Raw genomic sequence first — 24581 nt, 5'->3', positions numbered from 1 at the left:
CTTTGAAAATGGACTTTTAAATGATCACTTGACGAGAAATCGGTTATGGAAAATGATGTTTTTGTTTGATGAAACATGTTTAGTTGTGTTCCTTGTCAAAAGAGCTTTCCAACGGTATAAGATACGCTTTCTAATTGTTTACGGTTTGAGTTTTGCGTTTGTTTGAAATTTTACCAAGCCTTGAACAAGTGAAACAGGCCTGGGACCAGGCCACGGCCATTGTCGCGGCGCGACAGGCCTGGCCGCGGCGCGACATAAGCCGCGTCCAGATTCTGTTTCCCTTGACCTTTTTACTAAAAATGTTTGACATGTTCTAGACCTCCAATTTACATGCAACTTGTTTTAACATGCTTATATATGAATAACTAGCATAGAAAAATAGTTCGGGACCCGACCCGAACGTGTTGACTTTTTCGTTGACTTTGACCAAGTTTGACTTTTAGTCAAACTTAACCAAACTTTTATACAATCGTTCTAACATGCTTTTATACTTGATTCTTGCATGAAACTTGACAACGTGATTCACATGCTATACTATTCAAGTCGTAACGAGCCATAGGACTAATTGAACACATTTCACCCGACCTTGTGTCGTAACCGGTTAATTGATACAACTTATTTGTTTAGGTCAAGGCTAAGCAACATTCATGCACACGTTTACTTTGTGAAGTACATTTATACTCGTGCAATCAAAGGTGAGATCATAGTCCCACTTTTACTCTTTTTGAACTTATATTGGGATGAGAAAACATAAACGATTCTTTTGAACTAAGTGAACACAAGAACGGGAAAACAAACATTCTACATACGAGTTTAGAACAAAATCCTCAATTCGATTATCATTAATTACACTTGCCGGGTGTAAGCGAGAACTTATATTATATGGCCATATGGGTTGACAACCCTCATCTTTGACGGTTCGCTACCGTCTACGGATGAAATATATTTTCGAGAATCAGTGTTTGTTCTAGCACTAAGTGATGGGGTATACAATGGAAGGAATGTTAAGCTTTGATAATTGGGTGCTCGTGAAACAAACTTTTGGAATGTATTACTATTATTTCATTGATGCAAATCTTGTGGTTCACTTGTACTTACTTACTTAAACCTATGATTTCACCAACGTTTTCGTTGACAGATTTCTATGTTTTTCTCAGGTCTTGCACGATATGTGAAACATGCTTCCGCTTACTATTTGATACTTGCATCCGATGTCGAGTATACATGCATTTCATGGAGCGTCTTTTGACTTTACTTTAAACCGTGTCGCCTAGATTTCAATCGTATCTATAACGTTGTAACTTAACTTTTGGTTGAACAATTCTTGTAAACTTTGAAACAATCTTTATTTTGAAATGAAGGCGACATATTTTGGTCAAACGTTATCTTAAAGACTTATAATCAGGTAATGGGACCCACGTAGCCGACGCCGTCACTTGACGATTTGTCGGGGTCGCTACAGGTGGTATCAGAGCCTTGGTTGTAGGGATTTAGAGTTCATTTGTGTTCACCCCGAGTCATAGGGTACATAGGTGAATCTAGACTACAACCGGCATATAGACTGAAGTAGGAATTATTTGACTAATTGTGCATTTATACTCGAACTCTTCTATCATATCTAACTCGTATTCGATCTTGATCTTACGTTGATAAATTTTGTTGGTGCGCCACCTTGACTTTATGAAGTAATGTTAAATGCACATGAGAATCAGGGTAATATAATTTCCGGGATTATATTACGGTGATTCACATGGACGTTCCAACATTATGACATAGAGAATTTAAGGCGAGTCAAGGAAAAAATAAAATTTTCTCTCTATCCTTATTCCATGCCACGGTTAGTATTGTTGAAAATACTAACCAACGATATTCTTGCCTCATGAAGGAACAATGGCTCACCAAGGTCAACACAATACTCCTCTCGAAACTCTAGAACAAGCTCTTCAACGAATGATAACCACCGCCGTGGGTACGGCCGTGGCCGATCACTTTTCTAACAACAACAATCATGGAGCCGGTAATTCAATCGAAGGTTGCTCCTACAAGAACTTCATGAAGTACAATCCTCCCACTTTCGATGGAACCGGGGGACCGGTTACTCTCACCCGATGGTTTGAACAAATGGAGACCGTTTTTAACACAAGCGGTTGTCGAGACCAAGATAAGGTCAAGTTTTCCACCCTCACTTTCACCGGTATTGCTCTCTCATGGTGGAACACGTATGTACAATTAGTGGGAAGCGATGAAGCCCACACACTCTCTTGGACCGAATTAAGAGAAAGAATGATCACCGAATACTTCCCGCGCGACGAGACTCGAAGGCTCGAACAGGGTCTAAGGAATTTAAAAACGGCCGGAAATGACCTCAAGGCTTATAATCAACGGTTTACCGAACTAGTCTCGATGTGTCCAATTCTCATGACTCCCGAATCCCTAAGAGTCGAACTTTACATGGATGGCCTCCCTAAGAGCATTCAACACAAGGTAATGACATCTCAACCCACTAACCTACAAGAGGCTTTAACAATGGCCCGCCAAGCCTTAAAAACGGTGAATGAAATGGAAGCACCGGCACCAATGGTCGAGAACCACCCGAGTAACAACAAAAGAACATGGGAAGCCTCTCAATCAAGCAACCACAACAATAACAACAACCCCGCCAAGAAGCCTTTTACCTCCAACGACAAGAAAGGCTATGCCGGAAAACTGCCTTTTTGTGACGAATGCCACAAGCATCACTTTGAAGGATGTGGCAGGTTTCGCCACCGGCGCCAAGGACCCGTCGCTCGAAAGATGCCCAACGCACACAGAACGGGTGCTTGCTTCGAATGTGGCCAACTGGGTCATTTTAGGAATGTGTGCCCAAATAAGAAAATCAACCCCAACGCACGCCGTTGAACCTTCGACATCGACACCAAGGATGCCCGGAACGACGATGGACTAGTAACGGGTACGTTTCTTCACAACAAACCGTATATTTCATACTTGTTCGATTCGATTACCGCTAGACGTTTTATAACCAAGGATTTGACTCATGCTCTTTATATTCCACCTCTTTCCCCCAGATACTACTTAGACGATTTAAGTGACCGACGGAAAAATATTGTGTGCCTATAAATTTTATTGGAGGAAATACGTTAAGACTTTTGACTTGACACCTATAGAACTAGGGAGCTCGGAACCTAATTTAAAAAAAAAAAAAAAAAAAAAAAAAATGTTTCCCCATCATCTTGTATAGATTATTGTGAACTGAGTAATTTTCGGTTGGAAACCAATACCCTCTCCCTCGCATCCATGACCTCATGATTATTTGCACGAATCCCGTATGTTCCAAATCGACCTCCGTTCCGGTTATCATCAATTGGGGGTTAAGTGAGACGATGTCTCCTAAGCCACTTTCCGAACTCGCAACGTTAGTTGTAAATCTCTCTTAGTACCGCTTAATTTATTTAGGGCTCGCCCGTATCCATAAACCTCTTGAACCGCGTATGCAAATTCATATAGACTAATCTGTTATCGTATTTATAGATGACATCTTAACTTATTTAAGTAAAGAAGGAAAACGAACAACATCACCATCTTACGCTCGAACTTTTGAGAAAAGAGCAACTTTATACCAAATTCTCCGAGTGAGAATTTCTGTTGAACGAAGTCCAATTTTCTAGACCATGAAGTTAATGGTCAAGGAATTACAATCAATCTCGAAATCAAGCCACATGTAATCAGGAAACTCTCCCAACTCGGACTTGTATTCGTAAAAATCTTAGATCTCACCGGTTGTTACCGAAGATTCATTTCTGACTTTTCTCATATTACACGACTTTAATCTCTCCGCGATTGAACCTTGAGCGTGATTCTTCACACCAACATTTCTAGTTAAATTCGTACAACACCAGATGGGACTCAAATATGGAAATATTTCTACTTGGACGCCGAAAGGCATACTCCCTCGACTCGAAATCAACGGGACGGAAATTCGTTATTTTGCACGAAGAATTCGAATACTAAATTGTGGATCCGATCAATATTCTTGTCATCACGTACCACACTACATACCTCTGTTATTTCACCGTTACCGTCTGATATTACTGGAAATTAAGATAACACACAATCCAACGATACTTCACTCTTCTTTGACTTAACGCCCTTGTGTTTCTGATAATCGGTCAACTATTATTCAACCCCGAACTATACAACTACGTGTACTACCTCGTTTCTTTTTCAGACTTCAACTTTTGACAACTAGAGGCACGTTATAGCAACCTCGAGATGTAAACTCATCCTATTCTAAGTCCTCATTTCACTACTATCTTTACCGTTCGCATTTCCGTTTAAAGAAACTCCTTGTAACATTTCTCCATGGATAGAGAAATTCATCATATTACATTAGTATCCGCCACGAGGGTGAATAGTCCTAACGAACATTTTTCGAACCCCAACTGACTTGTTCAAACGTATCTTAATAGATTCTATTCCAACACGGCGTATCTTTGTCATTTTTTTCCGTATCGAAATACTCGTTTCACTTCTAGTTTTACAAGAAACCTTGGAGACCCGTTTAGACAAGAGTACCGCGTACCACCCACAAACCGACGAACCGAGCAAACGAACGATTTACGTCTTGGAAAGACATGTCACAAACTCGTATTGTCACCTTTAGTAGATCACTCTTACAACAGTAGTTACCACTCGTGTGTTCACGCGCACTTTCCGAAACCCTATATGACCGCTAATGTCATACCCCTGTTCATTTAACCAAAGCATCAACCACCGAAATCTGAACTCCCTCAAGAAACAACAATTGAAATCATTCAAATCCGAGGAGGGCTCGAGACGATCCGTAGTCGCCAGAAGAGTTATACTAAACTTAGATGAAAACCTCACAAATCCCAGTGTGTAACCGCGTAATATTGAGAAACCGCACCTTGGAAAGGTGTAATCCATTTTGGGAAATCGAGAAAGGTTATATCCGCAATATTGAACCTTTTGAAACCTTGGGGCGTATTGGAACCGCTTCCTACCATTTAGAACGGCCGACTCAATTAAGTTTCCGTTTACCCTACATTTCGTGTAACAAACTTAGAAACGTGTCCTGCGGAACAGGAACGTGCAATCCTTCTAGATGCACCAACTATTGATGACAAACTTCTCTTCATAGGAAAACCAGTTGAAACTGGGGATCGTAAAAACCGAACCTTAATGCAACGTAAAACCCTGACTACCCAAATTCATGAGAACCCTCAAGAACGTACTTTCACTTATTCATAGCATTGACAACGTAAAGTCTCGAGTAAGAGATATCGACTACTACTTCCAACTAAATTTCGGGACGAAATTTCTTTTGAGTTGTGGATAATGTAACATCCCGCGTTTTTCCGTTAAATTTATTTTTAACACCGTCTTTTTCTTTTAAATAATACCTTTCGTTATTTAAATTCGTAGTTTCCGTTGACAAACGTTCATAATAATTCCGTCATTTAATTATAACATCTCTCGTTAACTTGCGTTTTAAAAATATTCGATCGGTTAAATCCCGCACCCGCTTTGAAACTCGAGGGACCGGAGTTGCCAAATGGGCAAACTAGTTGACTAGGTCAACTAGTCAACCCATTTCATCCATTCCATCATCTCCCTCATCCCTTTTCTCTCCATCTCAAGAACACACACACAAACCCATTCCATTCATTCATCATCTAAATTCAATCTTGGAAGCTCACCACAAATCCGATTACATATTTGGAATCCTCTCTTCATCCTCTACAATTTGATACCAACTTCATCTCGTTTGGGTAACATTTCTAAAACTCTAGATTTCTCTAAATTCGTGTTTTTGATTTGAAATGGTGTTAGTTAGTGTCTATGGCTCGAGTCTAACATGAATATATGTTTGGTTTGCTCGATTTGTTGTTTTTGGAGTAACTAGCATGAACTTGAAATGGGTGTGCTTAATCCTTGATTTTGGATGAGTTAATGTTGTTAGATTGTTAAAGTGCATGTTTTAATTGTGTTACTAGTATCACTAGCTTCGTTTTGATGCGTAGGTTGATTAAGAAAACTTCAAAAACCCGATTAATGATTTTGTGATGTTTGACTAGGGTTTGATAGTTCTTGACATGAACTTTTGGATGCTTAAATGCCATGGAATATTAATTGTTAGTGTTTAGTAGTAATGTATGCTTCATTACCTTCAAAACGGCATATCATATGTGTGAATTGGATTTCCGAAACTTAAAATGCAATTGATGAACTTGAAACTTTGAAAATGGACTTTTAAATGATCACTTGACGAGAAATCGGTTATGGAAAATGATGTTTTTGTTTGATGAAACATGTTTAGTTGTGTTCCTTGTCAAAAGAGCTTTCCAACGGTATAAGATACGCTTTCTAATTGTTTACGGTTTGAGTTTTGCGTTTGTTTGAAATTTTACCAAGCCTTGAACAAGTGAAACAGGCCTGGGACCAGGCCACGGCCATTGTCGCGGCGCGACAGGCCTGGCCGCGGCGCGACATAAGCCGCGTCCAGATTCTGTTTCCCTTGACCTTTTTACTAAAAATGTTTGACATGTTCTAGACCTCCAATTTACATGCAACTTGTTTTAACATGCTTATATATGAATAACTAGCATAGAAAAATAGTTCGGGACCCGACCCGAACGTGTTGACTTTTTCGTTGACTTTGACCAAGTTTGACTTTTAGTCAAACTTAACCAAACTTTTATACAATCGTTCTAACATGCTTTTATACTTGATTCTTGCATGAAACTTGACAACGTGATTCACATGCTATACTATTCAAGTCGTAACGAGCCATAGGACTAATTGAACACATTTCACCCGACCTTGTGTCGTAACCGGTTAATTGATACAACTTATTTGTTTAGGTCAAGGCTAAGCAACATTCATGCACACGTTTACTTTGTGAAGTACATTTATACTCGTGCAATCAAAGGTGAGATCATAGTCCCACTTTTACTCTTTTTGAACTTATATTGGGATGAGAAAACATAAACGATTCTTTTGAACTAAGTGAACACAAGAACGGGAAAACAAACATTCTACATACGAGTTTAGAACAAAATCCTCAATTCGATTATCATTAATTACACTTGCCGGGTGTAAGCGAGAACTTATATTATATGGCCATATGGGTTGACAACCCTCATCTTTGACGGTTCGCTACCGTCTACGGATGAAATATATTTTCGAGAATCAGTGTTTGTTCTAGCACTAAGTGATGGGGTATACAATGGAAGGAATGTTAAGCTTTGATAATTGGGTGCTCGTGAAACAAACTTTTGGAATGTATTACTATTATTTCATTGATGCAAATCTTGTGGTTCACTTGTACTTACTTACTTAAACCTATGATTTCACCAACGTTTTCGTTGACAGATTTCTATGTTTTTCTCAGGTCTTGGACGATATGTGAAACATGCTTCCGCTTACTATTTGATACTTGCATCCGATGTCGAGTATACATGCATTTCATGGAGCGTCTTTTGACTTTACTTTAAACCGTGTCGCCTAGATTTCAATCGTATCTATAACGTTGTAACTTAACTTTTGGTTGAACAATTCTTGTAAACTTTGAAACAATCTTTATTTTGAAATGAAGGCGACATATTTTGGTCAAACGTTATCTTAAAGACTTATAATCAGGTAATGGGACCCACGTAGCCGACGCCGTCACTTGACGATTTGTCGGGGTCGCTACATATTCAGATAATTTAGTGATTAAGATGGGTTGGTACACAATTCAGTATCCAAGACTAGTGGCTAGGTACACCTTGTGTGGAGAGGCAGAATCCGTTTGGTCCCAATAAATTGGCGACTGTTTGGAAAATCCAACAACCAAGTCCAACCGGTTTATTCTAGACACCACTTTTATCCGAAATATCAAATTGTGTAAAGGAAATAGTTGGGTTGAATAGTTTATATAATTGTATTTAAGATATTAAAGCAATATAATTAAAATAAGCTAGCTAGCATGCAACAGCTAAGGACAGAAAAGACGTGGTTCACCATGATTTAAGATAACGTAGTGTCGGGATGATTGCGAGACACTCATCGGATAGATATACCTTGGTGTAAACACTAGATTCCCTACTAATTGATTTCTCGATTAGCATGTCACGAGGAACTAGGCTATCGTGATTCTGATCGGATGGACTATGCTTAACTCCCGACGCTTTATCCGGTTTAAGGATATAAGCGACACATCTTGGATGCAATGCATATCTTGGGCGCACGAATAAAGTGGCATAGCCTTATATAGATAATATTCAACCTTTCTTAACACTTTAGTATATCACCCAAGTGAGTGGTTATGATTGTGTTTCGAATTCCTTTCTGTCAATGGTTTGGTAAAATCTAAGGGTTTGTGGACAAATTAGAACCTCTGATAGTTCTCAGTCATCCTTAAAGATTTATAAGCTTAGTTTGTATTGTAGTGCGTTAAATTTCAATTTATGATTTAAACCAGCCCTTACTTAAATCTACCCAATAAATTCCTTAGTTGTCCACCATGTACTATATTTGTAGTGGTTCCATATCTTCTAACGCCTTGACCATGTTCAAGTGGTCATATAGTACATCAACACTGTACTCTACTGTTGCAACAGTATTTCCTCGACTCTTATACTCTTGACCAATGTCTTGATCTGTTCCTACGGTAATTCCTCATGTACTTTATAGTATTTCCGATGGGTTTATACCTTGACCAATGTATAAACACAGATAATTAATTACCTTTTAATTGTCAACTTTATAAAAAGTTTTAATCACGTTTATTGGTGGAAGGACGATAATAACGAGGTTTAATATCATAGACAGAAAGCGAATACGAGACGATAATCATCCTTAACTAACATTATTAAATCATGACAAACAATCAAGCAATTATTCACACATCATGACAACAAACATTTCTAATATTAATAAATCACAAACATCGAGTAAGAATATTATAATAAATTAATAAAAGAAAGGATAGATATTACCGAATAATGTCGGCAAAATAACACTTGTATTTCTTCATAATATCCATAGCGTTGCAATGCTTGATAGCTTCTACTACTAACTACATACTATTCTTCTATTGATCACTAGAGAGCGACAATAGAGAGATAATTATTTTCCTAATCTCTGTACTTTTCTCTCTCTAGAATCTAGAGAGAGAAAGTAGAGAGAGAACTAATCTCATATAGATCACTAGAGAGAGACTATAGAGAGATATTTGAGAGAGAAGTGAAGAACTGGTGTGTGTTGAAATGGTGGGATGAGCCACCTATTCATAGGAAAGCTTGATGACAAAGTTGTAATTAAATGGCTGAAAAACGGCTTGCCACTTGGCATGCCGTTTGGCAAGCCGTTTGGCAGGCCGTTTGCCAAGTCCGTTTGCCAAGGCAAGCCGTTTTTTATGCCCGTTTGCTGGCAGGACGTTTTCCCTTATGGCAGGCTGTTTGGGAAGCCGTTTGCTGGATCGTAATTTGTCTTTTACCGTTTTCGCTCTAGAATCTTCGTTTTAGCTCTGTTTCTGACGATTCTTGCGCCCACGCGTTCATAATTACTAAATCTACCAAATTAACCAACAAAGTGATTGTTTTGGCGATAAAGTTTGGAACTTTATGGTTTTAGGGCTCAATATCGGGGGTAAAAACGTGACTTTTTGGCCGATATCAGTGACCAACCACGTAAAAAAAATATAATTGGCTATTGTGTAATATTGAACACACGACAGCGACCAACCGTGTAATTTTGTCAATTTTATCTTTCAATCCGTGATACCCCATCTTAATTTTAATAGGTCTCATTTTAATAGGTCTGATTTGACCTTATTTCTTAACTTTGACTTTAAATAAGGGAGATGATATTTTCACATTGCCTTTTACTTGTTACACCATCAAATGATGCTTTTATCCTAAACTAACCCTTTATAAATTATAATAAAAAGTTATGAATTTTTTTTTGTAAGTTTATCATTAATGGCATTTTAGAAATTTTAAACGGAAGAAGTAAAATCTATTGTGAAATATCACTTACCAATAAATAACTTATTTGTGTTATATTATATCGAGTATACTTCATAAAACTTAGAGTATATGAATAAATTAATTCATAAATTTTATAAATGTTTTCGTTTGATATATAACTTTTATTAACTACTCTTTTATAAAGAGGAGTTAAAAGATGAAGAACTTGAAGACGAGGCCAAATTGTGAGTGGTTATGCAAGAAATTAAATCTAGGAAAGTGATATTGATCACAATTAACATCATCAACAACATTAAGGTACGGTTTATACCTTATTTTTTTAAGTTAGGGTTTCTGTCAAATTTGAGTATTTCAAGTTGTTAAATAATTAGTCTTGATAACAAAAATATATATTTAGAAGCTGAATTTAAGTTATTTGGAACCACCATTGTTAGATACAACATGAATTAAGCCAGCATATGTATGGATGCAAGTGTTGAATTGAAAAAGCTTTGATTATAAATGTATTATTGATAGTTATATTATATGTAATGTGTTGGTGAATTGGTTGTTTAGTTCATTAAAAATACACATTTCTTTCAGACATTACAACACTATAGAAGTAATCTTCATTTTAGTTATGATTAATCGAAGTATATAGTACATACTCTTATCATATTCTAGGTTCGATTTTATTTTTATTTGGAACTTGAAGCAACCCCATAAGTTGTGATCTATAGTTGCACTTATTCGTTGCTTTTGGATATTGATATTTAATATTTATTGTGGTTGACTTTCGGATGCAGTCATGTCTTGTGCCTCTTGCTTAGCCAGATGACTTTTGTAGCAGCTCATAAACTTTGCTATAAATTCTACAAGAACACAAATTTAATTTGGTGAACGACATGATAAGACTAGAAAAAATCAAACATGTAGTATAATTTCTAGACATAGTTACCGTATTTTTATTTAGTTATTTATTATTTATATAAACAAGAATATGGATAGATAAGAGCGTCAATGGTTTACCTTCGATGTTCATGAATTGTTGGATAAGCTTTCGCCTTTCATCATTTGAAAATCTATCAGAGCCCTTAGCCTGAATAGAACATGAAAATGGTGATGTATGATAATCTTCCATTCGAGTCGTATTTAGTAAACTAGTGGTATATGATCTTACACTATATTCCTTATGTGTCTTTTCAATTTGCTGATGCATTGACTCTGCAGTATTCTTCTTCAGTTCAACTTTTAGAGTCTGTAAACAGAAAGTATGAGAGGAAATATGCATGTCTATAATTACATTATATTTTAGCTTTTTTTTAAAAAAAAAAAAAAAAAAAAATTAACATATACGTCTAATAGTTCTTACACTAAAAATGAAGTCAGGTGGTACACTGTGGTCTATGAGATTTTGTAGTTTCCGACGTATGTCATATAACCTGTCAAGATAATTGAATCAGTGTGTTACATATTTATTTGGCGTATTCTAGAAACTCTGTTAAGGCGTATTGTTTTTTGTAGCGTTAATATATATAAAATACTTTTAGGTAAGTTAAATTTTGTTATTATTAGTAATAGCGTTTTTTACATTTTCTTCTAAATTGATATTCAAACAATACATTCTGATAATAAATAGATCTTTAATAATCCTTTGAATTGTTGCGTTTCACATGACAAGATATTAGTAACTGTTGGGTTGATGGTTATTTGACAATTTGAACTTCTTCGGCCACATGTTAAACTGTTAATAATTTGACCTAATCTTGTTATCAATCGGAAAACTATGTTTCCATATGGGTATATTCTTATAACTTTACACCACATGACTGATTTATTGGTCAACAATTTCATAAAGGGATTATCTTGCATCAAAAATTTGAAATTTGTAGTGTTTTATTGACAAAAAGCTGGTTACTTATATATGCAGTTGACCAATAACCATTTCTTTATATATCAAACGGTTCGTATAGTTTGTGTAAATATGCATATATCTAACGGCTTACTGTTTGGGGCTCTGCTTTTCAACTATACTTTTGGCAATATCTGCAATATCAGCTTCCCAACCAGTCAAGATCACTTGATCTCCCTCTAGAATTGTGTTGCAGATACAATTATACGACAATACGAAACACATGTAAGAAATGGTTTTAGTTTTAGCAGTCTAGTTGGTATAACTATGCATATACTTATGCATATGTTTTTGTATAACAAGTATGAAACTGAACTTATTTTGCCAGGTAGCCTCGAAGGAACGAATGGCTTGCCGCAGGTTATTCTTGGAATCGATTGCTATTCTTTCAGATAATTGTCTTGGTAATTCTATTTCTTCATTTTTTGCTATGAATTCCAGGACTTCAACAATCTAAAACAACACAAGTTTTTATTTATTATTATTATAATAATAAATAAGAAAACGTTTTGTTCATCCATGGTTTGTATACTGTTCAAAATAATTAAAAGATCACCTCGTTATTAGAAGGCGGAAGGAGTTGAACCAATTTGCAGACGTTTTTAAGCGGTTGCAGCTTCAAAGCATCTTGGCAACAAAAGAAGATCTTATGACATCCTCGATATCTCTCTATAACCCATCTAATATAAAGCAATGCGTCTGTTGAAAGCTTGTCCGCTTCATACAGAATGATGGCTGCACTTGTTTATTTCAGGTAAATGATGTTGAAATTATTTAAGTCTTTTTTGGTTTCTTGATATTAGTATAATTAATAATTGATTGATTATTCTAATTTCTAAGTATAATATCGAGGATATACATACCTCTACAGTTATCTTTGCAGCATCGTACCGTATTGTTAGTTAACTTATTTGTCTCTTTGATTAGTTCAACTATGACATGCTTCTCGAATCCTTTTAGGTCCGATAGATTAACTTCTACATGTTGAGAAGATTCTTTCACATTTACTATGATACTGCTTACTTCTTCCCCCTGAAATATATATCGTAGCTCATTAAGTTCTTTCATGTGACACGTAAGTAGTTGCTTATGTATAAATTAAATATATAATTATATTTGTATCTATTGTATGCGTGTTTCCTTGATTACAATACTAAAAACTTCTTTTGGGCACATTTGTAAGGAATGCTCTCTATAATATTCATATTATAGTTTTCTTATATTCTTTTGGAAATTCGGATGTAAGGTATTTTCTAAAGAATATCGAGCACATTTTGAAGCTGACATTTTGGCAGTTAAATTTACAATAAAGTTAAGAAAGCATACATTTCTCTGACATGATCATTAATTCATTATAATATTTTTTTCTTTTGTCTTGCAATGATCATTTCCAATTTCTTGATTCTATAAATTGCTTCTATGTATACTTAAAATAATATTTGAAAGGGTAATTGATGTATAAGATGACAATAACAAATATACCTTCAAGGTAAATGTTTTACATTCATCGCGTGCCTGCAGAAACCATATCGTCTGTTAGTAATATGAACATTTCTGTTTGCGAAGTTCTTGCATAGTTACAGATGCCCTTTGTCAAACTTTGTTGCAGTTTTTTTTATTGAGGTTTAGAAAAGTTCACAATGTTTGGGTCGTCAAATATAGCTTACTTTAGAAACCCACCCCGTAATAGTTGGATGCCTTAAAGGTATCTCCACAAAATACGCCCATGTGTAGGAACGAGTGTCATCCCACTTCGGCAAGGGGCGTAAATCCTTGCCAAGAGTGGGACACGAACCTGCACCCATTTTGGCAAATGCTTCCACATAGCGGACCCCAACTTCTAAGGCAATGGGTACCACTAAGCTATTAGCCCTATTGATTTATTGGTTTTAATCTTTTAATTCAAAAATTGCAGTTTTTGTGAAACCAAGAGAGTACTTAATGTTTAAGTTATGAACTTATGAACACTTTCTTTCTCTTGATAACTATCCTTTTTTTTTATTCGATTGCACCCAACCACGCTAAACACTTGTGTTGGGGTCTATTTACTCTTATTCAATTGTGTTTTGCCTAAGACTAACTTTTCAAAAGTTACAGTTTTCATAAGACTCAAAGAGTACTCGCTATTTAGCTAGTGTTATTATATATTCTTTCCGATGATAAGCGTAACAACATTATAATTACTTGTTGTGGAAGTTCATGTTAAATTATGAACTTTGCTTCTGTTGTCGTTTTCATTATGTTTTGTGTTACCTGAATTTTGTCAGGTCCGAAGGCTTCACGAAGTAATGCCCAAATCATTGTCCGCTTTCCAACACCTGCTTGTCCTTCAAATATGAAATGACTACAATCGTCGTCTTCATTTATCTACACTCAATCAAACCACAGCCACAAATTTATTTATGTACTTTCGTTATTCACGTCCATTTTATTAAACACTGATCTTAATTCTCACCAATTGTTGCAGCTCTTACGCTTTATCTTTGTTGCATATGAATTCCTTAAGAGCCAAAGGTCGATACTTATCCGCCCAAAAATACTTCTTTTCCTCCTTCAACTCACTTGTATCTTTCGCATTTACACCCACCCTTTTCGTAGCAGAATCTGCTATTGATGGTGTTGGTGGTGATGGCGGTGGCGGCGGCGTTAATGGTGGTTGTGATGACGAGGATGACAATTTAGGCGGTGATGGTGATGGTGATGGTAATGGTGATGTTGGCTCTGATACTCTCTCCCTCAAGGACTCCTCATTCGAATTTTCGGTGGAATAAACTTTCGTCATCGTTGGCGCTTTCTCGTCTTTCGACTTAAAAGAAAAACAACCAGCACTCCATCCTTGCATCTTTCCAAAAAAACTCGTTCTCGAGCTCGAACTTACATTCGTTGCGGCATGACTTTCGCGACCGGGGCTTGTAACTGGTTCCGTATACAAGAGCCCTTTGTAGTAAGGACTAGAAGTGTTAAAATAGTCATGTGGCATAACCATAGTAGTACTCTCTGCTACTGCTTCAGACGTTGTACCCGTTCCGTGTACCTTTTCAGTGTAGAGTAGCCCTTTGTAGTAAGGACTTGTTAAACTAAGATTATGAAAGTCATGTGGTATAGGGGTTGTATTCTCTGCTTCAGTATTTGTACCTGGAATTTTTTCGGTATTGAGTAGGCCTTTGAAGTAAGGGCTACTATAGTACTTTTTGTCTTCAATGGTAGTAAAATCATCAAGGTTTTCTTTAGTTAAAGTAGATGGCTTTTTCTTACACACGAAATGACCCGCAACTTTAACGGTCCTTCCGGTTTTCATGGAATTATTAGACGGTGATCTTTTAGAAATACTAGAGATTTGATCGGTTAATACGTTTAGAGGCTCGGGTGAGACGGGGCTCTTTATTGACAAAATTTGTTAATGTTTCAAAACTTTGGAAGAGAAGGAATGCTGGGCAGATTTGTAGGGAGTTGTAGAAACATTTGGTGACGTTAGCATTTTTGTTGTGACGTTAAAAACTATGTTTGAAAGGTGGTTTCGGTAATTGCAAGGTGGTTATCGGGAGACTGGGCTATTTGATTAACCTTTAATTGGTTAATCTGGTTTAATGTGTCCAAAACCAATGCCAGGTGGATTTTGATGCCAAAAATGGGCATCTTTTGGCAATGTTAAACTGATGGTACAACTAAATGTGCACAGAACATATTTCAGAATCAGAAAAATGAGGGGCAAAAACTAGACAAAGTTGTGAATCTATTGATCATGCTATCTTGATGTAACCCAAATATATCCTTGATTTAAATTATAGCAAGAATTTGTATAAGACATTATTAAGGGCATTTTAATATTTTTAAGTGGAAATAGTAAAAATAAAGGTGGAAATATCAATCCCAATTAGGAATAGGTGGTTGTGTTTACCAATAAACACAAATTATTGTTTCTATTTATTTTTCTTCTTGTAAGAGTTTTTTTTATTATTATGAATTTTTTTTTTTTTTTTTTAAAAAGCTGGAAGTATTATTATTACTAAAAATGCCAATTAGGCTCAATTACAATATAAAGCTCACAAGCAGCTGAGTAGTAACCGTTCGCCATAACAAATTAACAATACGCCAATTTTAACACCAAATACAAAGGAAACTCTAAACAACATGATTACATTAATCTAGGATTTGATCTCCACACTCCCAAGTCTTTTGTGATCTTGCCTTTTCTATTAGATATCCACAAGTGAGACATGATTTTCACCTCTCCAAGAATGTCTTCATTTAGTATAGCATTTCTCATATCCACCGGAGCATGAATTAACTTGTTTCTCCATTCCATTTCCAAATAGACCATAAAAGTACATACCGAGAAGCAAGGCAAGCTATGTTCAAATCATCCGAACCCAAGTCAAAACATGTTGAGTTAATAACATTTGAAACACCAATAGGAGCTTGATTAGAGATCCCCCACCAACTCAAAAAACATCTCCATAATGGTATTGACCATAGACAATTTGTGAAAAGATGATCGATGTCTTCGTCCTCGCTGTCACAAAACGGGTAGTGAATGGAAGAAATCGATACCCCCTTCTTACCCAAATTACATCTAGTCGGAATACGATTTATATATAATCTTCAAATAAATGTTCACCCTTTTTGGAATGATGGGAACCCAACAATTTGACAAGGATCCTTGAATTAAACTTGACCCAAGCAAAAAACAATCACATAAAGTGGCCAAGTGTTTAACGGAAAACATACCTGATGTGTTTAAGGACCATAACCACATATCAGGTTGTGATGGTATAATAGCGACTCCTGCAATCTTCCTTTCAAGTTCAAATAATTATGAGCAGGTTTTGCCCCTAACACCCGACGACCGACGCCAATTTTTTTCGAGCTCGTTATTGGGGTTTGATAAACGCATAGCCACAAAAGCATTCTTGTTTGTTTCGAGAGCAAATAGCCTCGGAAACAAGGATTTCAAATCTTGATTCTCGCTAGGTAACCACTTATCATACCAAAATTTTATATCATTACCGCAACGCAATTATCTAATAAATGAATTAGAGAAGGAGATCCCCATATTATCAATTTCCATACCACTATTTCTGATTTGTTTCCAAATAGGGGATAACATATTTGCATCTGTTTCTGCGTTTAAACCGACATCTACACTATAAAGAGAGCGAATAATTACCCTTATATACTAAGTGTCACCCGGTTTTTGGTCGTATTTTTTACAAAATGCCCCAAAACGACATTCTTTGCTACCCTATAAAAAAAACACGTCGCCCCTTATATACTAAGTGTCACCCGGTTTTTGGTCGTATTTTTTACAAAATGCCCCAAAACGACATTCTTTGCTACCCTATAAAAAAAACACGTCGCCCGTAGTTCCTTCCTCTTCTTTTGGGTTCACCTGCTCCTTAAATCTAGGGTTTACCATTCAGTTGCAACCACCACTAATCAACCCTGCATTTTCTTGGATTTTGTGGTGATTTGATCCGATTGTTTACTTCTTTGGTGGTGATGGTTCGATTTAACCCTAGGGTTTTGGATTTGGTGGCTTTTTGTCTGTGTCATTATCATATAACCTTTGGGGTTTTTTGTTCCTGTCACTGACTGTCCTTTAACCCCGAGTGTTTAATTTTCTCGCAGCGATTTCTGATTTGGAAGAGAAATTTTTCATCAATTTGAAACCATCGTCACTACCATCGTAGGTTTTGTACCCGTCGTTGATGGTTTTCACCTGTTTTGCCGGAAACGGGATATCCACGCGCCGCTAGAAGCTCTTTGCCGGAATTGTACTTTCGCCGGCCAACTGATACCGGAAAATTATTTTTCCGACTGGTTCTTGTTTCTATCCCTTTATACGCTCCTTTAAATTGTTTAACCCTTTTGTCTTTGGTACATCCTTTATAGTCGAAGGTGATTTCAATTTATATTATCATTATCATCTTTATATAAACATAATAGTCTCCATTATAGCCTTTCCTGGTGTTTAATTTCTATCCCTTTAATTATTTATGCTACTTATATACTCCGTATTATATTAATTTGTATTATATTATTAGTTTTTAACGCTAGTAAATTTGTATAACTTTAACTTAATTATTACCTGTATCATTCACTATTATTTATTATTATTAAGTATTATTATTATTCTTTATTTTGTTTTTTTTTACTGTTACTGTTATCCATAATTTTTTGCTGGTAGCAATTGAATCTGAAACTGACTTATACCATCTTCATTTATTTAGTTTTTAATTAACTGGTAATATAGATATTCCCATACCCTTACACTTAATAATTGGACACTGTTTTTCTTAGTTTTATATACGAATTTCACTTATTCATTTTTTTTTACTTGTACTGGGTCACCTTTTTAGTGAATAAAGTAATATAGATCCTACGCGTACTTATGGTCACTTGAGGTCATGTTCTCCTAATTTAGGGGCGGGTAGGCCTAGAGGGGTTAGAGGTGGTTGTAGGGTAGCCACCCTTGGTAGGATTAGAGTGGGTAGCTGGAATATAGGAACCTTGACTGGTAAGAGGATTGAGCTCGTTGATACCTTTCGTAAGAGTAATGTAGACATTGTGTGTGTTCAAGAGACTAGATGGAAGGGTGAAGAGGCGATAGAGATTGAGGACTATAAGTTGTGGTACTCGGGTTCTAGGATAGCACGGAACGGGGTAGGTATCTTTTTAGGTAAACTACATATAGATAACGTCGTTGACGTGGGCAGGTTTAGCGATAGGATTATGTCGGTTAGTTTAATTATTAAGGAGGTGACTTTCACGGTCATTAGTGCATACGCACCTCATGCGGGTTTAGGTGATGCCGAAAAGAAGAGTTTCTGGGAATTGTTAGATGAGGTGGTGAGGGGGTGCCCAGCGGACCATCGACTGATTATAGGTGGCGATCTGAATGGACATATAGGAGCGGAGACAGAAGGTTATGAGGGAGCCCATGGGGGCTTTGGGTTTGGTCCTAGAAATGAAGAGGGGCGCTCAATTCTTGAGTTTGCCATTGCCCACGAGTTGGTGGTAGCAAACTCTTTCTTCAAGAAGAGGGATGCTCAGTTAGCCACTTTCCATAGCGGGGATCGTAGCACCCAGATTGACTTTTTGCTTCTTCGTAAAGGGGAACGTAGGACCTGTAGGGACTGTAAGGTCCTTCCAGCTTTGACGTGCTCCTCCCAGCACAGATTGCTGGTCATGGACCTAGTCACTAAGGGAAGAGTTGGCAGGAGGGCTAGGGTTGTACAACCTAGAATCCTTTGGAAGAACCTCTATGGAGCGAATGCGGAGACTTTTAGAGCGAATGTTGTTGAGAGATTGAGTGTAGAAGGGGATAACGTTGCCCCTACAGAAGCAGACCAGTTATGGAATCGCATGGCGTCCACTATCAGAGATGTGGCAAAAGAGACCTTAGGAATGGCTACAGGGACATCGAGAGCCCATAAGAGTAGAAGAGAGTCGTGGTGGCTTAGTGACGATGTCCAAACGAAAGTCGCTTTAAAGCAGGCGAGGTTTAGGGAGCTCATTACTCTTGGAGAAGGGTCGCATGAAGAGAGAACTAGGGTAGAAGAAAGATATAAAGAAGCTAAAAGAGAAGCAAAGAAGACCGTAGCAATTGCAAAAGACAAAGCATACGAAGATTTATATAGGAAACTAGACTCTAAAGAGGGAGCTAATGACGTATATAGGATAGCCAAAGCTAGGGAGCGAAGAAGCAGGGACTTAGGTAACATCAAATATATCAAGGATGTAGCGGGTCAAAGTATAGTAAGAGAAGATCTTATTAGGAAAAGATGGGAAGATTATTTTGCATCTCTTTTCGGTAGGGGAAGACCAGAGCGGAACGGTGAATCCCACGAGGTTCGGGAGTTTCAAAACAACTGTTTCTGCACGATGATTAACGAGGAGGAAGTTAGATTGGCCCTACGAAAGATGGGGAGAAACAAAGCAGTAGGACCGGATCAAATTCCGATTGAGGCGTGGAAGTGCCTAGGAGGCGATGGGGTTAGATTGTTGACAAACCTTTTCAACACGACGTTTAGAAGCGCAAATATGCCTATGGAATGGAGACTCAGTGAGGTTATTCCTATTTACAAGAACAAGGGAGATGCGCAAATATGTAGTAATTATAGAGGCATAAAGTTACTTAGTCATACTATGAAGCTTTGGGAAAGAGTGATGGAGACGAGGCTCCGACGCGAGACAAAGGTTTCAGAGAACCAATTCGGTTTCATGCCAGGTCGCTCGTCGATGGAAGCGATTCACATAGTTAGAAGCCTTATGGAGAAGTGTAGGGAAAAACAAAAGAACCTACACATGGCATTCTTAGACTTGGAAAAAGCTTATGATTGTGTCCCGCGTGAGCTGATTTGAAAGACGCTTAATGTTAGGGGTGTCCCAAGTAGATATATAAGATCTATTAGAGATATGTACGAGGGGGCGAAGACTCGTGTACGCACGGCGGTAGGAAACACAGAGTTTTTCCCTGTTGAGGTAGGCCTACATCAAGGATCTGCCCTTAGCCCTTATCTTTTTGCTTTGATCCTAGACGAGTTGACTCAAAGGATACAAGACAACATCCCATGGTGCCTGATTTTCGCCGACGATATTGTATTAGTTTCGGATTCCCAGGATGAGCTTAACGGAAGGCTTGAGCAATGGAGGATCGCCTTAGAATCAAATGGCCTACGGATTAGCAGACTTAAATCGGAGTACCTTAGATGTGATTTCAAGAAGAGTGAAGAGGAACACGACGATATAGTGGATATCCGAATTGGGGATCAGATTTTACCCCCGCAAGGGTCCTTTAGATATTTAGGCTCGATGCTTCACAATTCGGGAAGGATAGATGAGGACGTGACGCATCGTATACGCGTAGGATGGTTGAAGTGGAGGGCTGCGAAAGGGGTGTTGTGCGACAAGAAGGTGCCCCTTAAGCTGAAAGGGAAATTCTTCAAGGTGGCAATCAGACCAGCCATGTTGTACGGATCAGAGTGTTGGCCAATGACGAAGGCCCAAGAGAGGAGAATGGAGGTGGCAGAAATGAGGATGCTTAGATGGACGTGTGGTAAGACCATGCTAGATATGATACCAAATGGAGTTTTTAGGGAGAAATTGGAAGTTGGGAACATCATCAACAAACTTAGGGAAGGACGACTTAGATGGTTTGGGCATGTCAGGAGGCGCCCAATTTTAGCCCCGGTTAGGAGAGTCGAGACCCTCGCCGTTGGCGGCGTAAGGAGAAGGGGTAGACCTAGACGTAGGATGGAGGATAGATTGAAGCTGGACATGAAAGAGCTTATACTGACGGAGGACATGACTTTTGATAGGAGCCTGTGGAGGAGTAGAATTAGGATAATTGAGTAAGGTTTTTTTTTTTTTTTTTTTTTTTTTTTTTTTTTTCAATGTTTTTATTACATTTATTGTACAACTACATACATAACTATAACTAGTTATTCTATAGTACACTATATATACCCCTCCACATAGTATATATGCACCTGTATCTATCTATATGTATTTAGGCTATATACATGTACCGTTGCATATGTGTGTATCTATATATGTATCTATGTATCTAAGTAACATGTATTGGTGTATGTATGATTGTCTGTCTTGTTTCTGTACCTAGGTATATATATCTACGAATTTATCTATATGTATATATGTTTAAGCATGGGTTTTTATCCATGCTTATGTGTGGTGCGTGTGTATATATATATATATATATATATATATATATATATATATATATATATATATATATATATATATATATATATATTTGTTTGTCTGTATGTCTACTTGATTTTAAATGGCTTTGTGCTCTATATGATTCATGCTATTTGCCCTACTGTTGTGCAATACTGCTATTTGTGTTCCCTTTTTGGTTACTGTGTTTGGTTGCATCTTGCTAGGCGCACATAACCCTTACAGGTACGTATCTTTTGCCCTATCTATTTCGTTTTTATGAGCACATCTGGCCGGAGGTCCTTTTTGGAAGCAATCTCTTTTGCTCTAGAGTAGAGGGAGGGACGACCTTATCTAGGCGCGGGTTCTATACTCGCGGGTGGAGTAGCGACTTCCTTCTAATCTAGGGTACGAGGAATGATTGTCTACACCCACCTCTCCCATACACCACTTTTGTGAGATTGGGTATTGTTGTTGTTGTTGTTGTTAATTATCATTGGATTTCGCATTGTTGCTATCGACAACATCACAACAGGTATAATTCTTAAATAATTGTTACGAATTACAAATTATAAGATAACTTATCGACAGATTTTTGGGATGGTTGCTAGCAATAATTTGAGAAGTGCTATCGATGTAGGCACTCTGGAGATGGATGCGATTGTTGTCACCGTCGATGTGTTCATCAGGTAATTTGTAACAGTTTTGCTTCGTCCAATTGTATATGTTGATTTTCATTCTTATGTGTGTATAAAATACTGTGTTTATTTTGTGTATAAAAAAAGAATTGCACTCCGATGAGAAACTTATTTACGTTTTATTTGTGAGTGTTTGTTGGGTTTTCAATTCATTGCTATCTTTGTTTCTTAATATTCAGTTTGTTTCTCACTTGCTGTATAACACCTTTAATTGCATAGTCTTGAATTAGATGTGTATTAGCTTTGGATTATGTTGTTAACTGCAATTAGTCTCTTTGGTTTATGTTTTGAGCTTCCGTTTATGTAATATACATATATCAACTAACATTAGAAAACTGAAATCCAGGTTTGTGTTGTTAAGCATCTAAATACAGATCGAAATCTACCACCACCGGATGTTGTATGCCAATTCCTGCTCAAAAACACATACATCCTTATGAAATAATAGAATCCTTAAAGAAATCAAGAGGTTTGAATCTCTCATTTCATATTTAGATGATGAAATAAAGGTATAAAAATGGGTTGAATTTAAGATGAAAGTCACTATTCAATATACATATCCAATTATAGAAATTTTCAAATAATTACTTTATCATATATGACTACAAAAGTTATATAGTTTTTCATTAAAAAACTGTTTTGTGTAATTAAGTAATTGGTATGGTTCTACATATCAGATATTAAACAAAGGTGAACTCACCTAAAAGTGTATTATTGATATAGTGTTTCAAGGTCAAAAGCACACCCTTCTACTTAACGAAGCATATATATAATGTTCTAATGAAATACTATCTACAAAAATAAACAGGGGCGATGTCAAAAAAGAAGCAGCAGCACAAGCACAGGCTAGAGAAAGTGCAAGCTTAAAACTCAAGATAAGGCAATTTCCTGGACTTAGGGAATGGATGAAAAACATACGCCTCAATAACTGAGGATTTAATGACTGTTGCAAACTGCAATTATGAAGTGTGAGTATGTAAATAATATTTATATAGTAAACAAGCAAATCATTTCGGCCTCTCCAACAACAGCATACTATCTTGAAACTGTATACAAATACCAGTGTTCTGAGATGACTTTCTGTGATGTTTCTAATATTGATCATATCCCTGTTTATTCTCATTGCAGTAAATGTTCCAATAATTTTGAGTTTTTCAGCATGTGGGATTTGGAAACTTAATACATTTACAGATGTTTAGATGATTTTATGTTGTTCTCAATTAGTGAACTCAATATCGTGGCTACTACAGTTTAGGAAATCTACAAGAGTGTTATAGAAGACGAAGAAATATAGCCAACGGTGTTCTTGCTGTATAGGAATTAAGGTTAGTTTTAACCTTATCTTTACCTTTTTATTAATGTAAAACATAGATTCGAATCTGCCTTTTTGGAGGTTTCTTAATTTTTAATTCAAAATATTAGATTTTATGATGTTTTGCAGCTACAAAACTTTAGACTTTGTAGCTTTCAATCGAACCTCAAAGATTCATGAAATTGCAATTTCATTGTGGGCTAGGAACCGAACCGGGATGGCTAGCGTTGGAAAAGAATTGACAAATAACGAAAGGACTAATAATTAGAATTGCAACAATTATTTAAAGTTGTAAGTACCCACAAAATATGACATATAAAGGTCAGACTACTAATTTTGTTATGATTATGATATACATTAGTTAGTTGACACCTCTTAAAACCAACTATGGGGTTCAAAGTGACAAATTGTAACAAAAGGTCAATCTTGATAAGCAACTATTAGTCAAAGTTTATTTTTCGAACTTAAAGATCAAGTTCAGTTAACAACCTTGAACCTTTAGTTTTGTGAATTCCTTTTACTTTTGTGGTAAGGATTCTATGTTGCATTATTTTCATTTGTTCCCTCTATGTTATTTTGATTTGCTTGCTTCTGTGTTGTGTTGTTTCTGACCGACTGACTGCGAGTTTTGGTTATACGTTTATTGTTTCCCAGGTCTAAATAGGCATATGTGGGTGCACCTTGATGCCCTCTAAAGTAACAGTAAACGTGATCCATATTCATTTAAGTTGAGATTGCCTACTAAATGTGGTAAGTTGCACAACATATGGTTATGTACTTATGTAACCAGTTCTTTATTTAGTTAATTGTACAAGTTTTATATTAATATGAGATGAGATACTGTTATAGCATCCGTGTTCTGTTTTTTATTTGGCCAAACTTGAAGCATGCGTATTACTTCAGAGCAATATAGAAATGGCTTTGACAGTTCTTACTGCGCTTATGTAGTTTTGACACATTTATTCTGGCTAGGATATATTTGATAAGAATTTGCAATGAAGCAATCT

General features: G+C 36.8%; 1 protein-coding gene and 1 long non-coding RNA gene across 2 annotated transcripts; both read left to right on the top strand.

Moving 5' to 3' along the window:
- The first annotated feature begins 10114 nt into the window (after positions 1 to 10114).
- On the top strand, positions 10115 to 15245 carry LOC139855776 (uncharacterized). The gene is made up of 5 exons (XR_011761555.1): positions 10115 to 10289; positions 12030 to 12108; positions 12212 to 12287; positions 12451 to 12637; positions 14151 to 15245. It is a non-coding gene; the product is annotated as an uncharacterized lncRNA (long non-coding RNA).
- Positions 15246 to 15485: 240 nt separating this feature from the next.
- LOC139854122 (uncharacterized) lies at positions 15486 to 22002 on the top strand. The gene is made up of 5 exons (XM_071843446.1): positions 15486 to 15492; positions 18308 to 19385; positions 19563 to 19878; positions 20251 to 21236; positions 21792 to 22002. Exons 1-5 carry the CDS (start codon positions 15486 to 15488, stop codon positions 21799 to 21801), a joined length of 2397 nt encoding a protein of 798 aa, XP_071699547.1. The 3' UTR covers positions 21802 to 22002.
- The last annotated feature ends 2579 nt before the right edge of the window (positions 22003 to 24581 follow it).

The sequence above is a fragment of the Rutidosis leptorrhynchoides genome, chromosome 6 (genome assembly GCF_046630445.1).
Source record: "Rutidosis leptorrhynchoides isolate AG116_Rl617_1_P2 chromosome 6, CSIRO_AGI_Rlap_v1, whole genome shotgun sequence".
In the NCBI taxonomy this organism is placed as follows: Eukaryota; Viridiplantae; Streptophyta; class Magnoliopsida; order Asterales; family Asteraceae; genus Rutidosis; species Rutidosis leptorrhynchoides.
The sequence above is the reverse complement of the archived record's forward strand: the minus strand, read 5'-3'. Positions and strand labels throughout refer to the sequence as shown.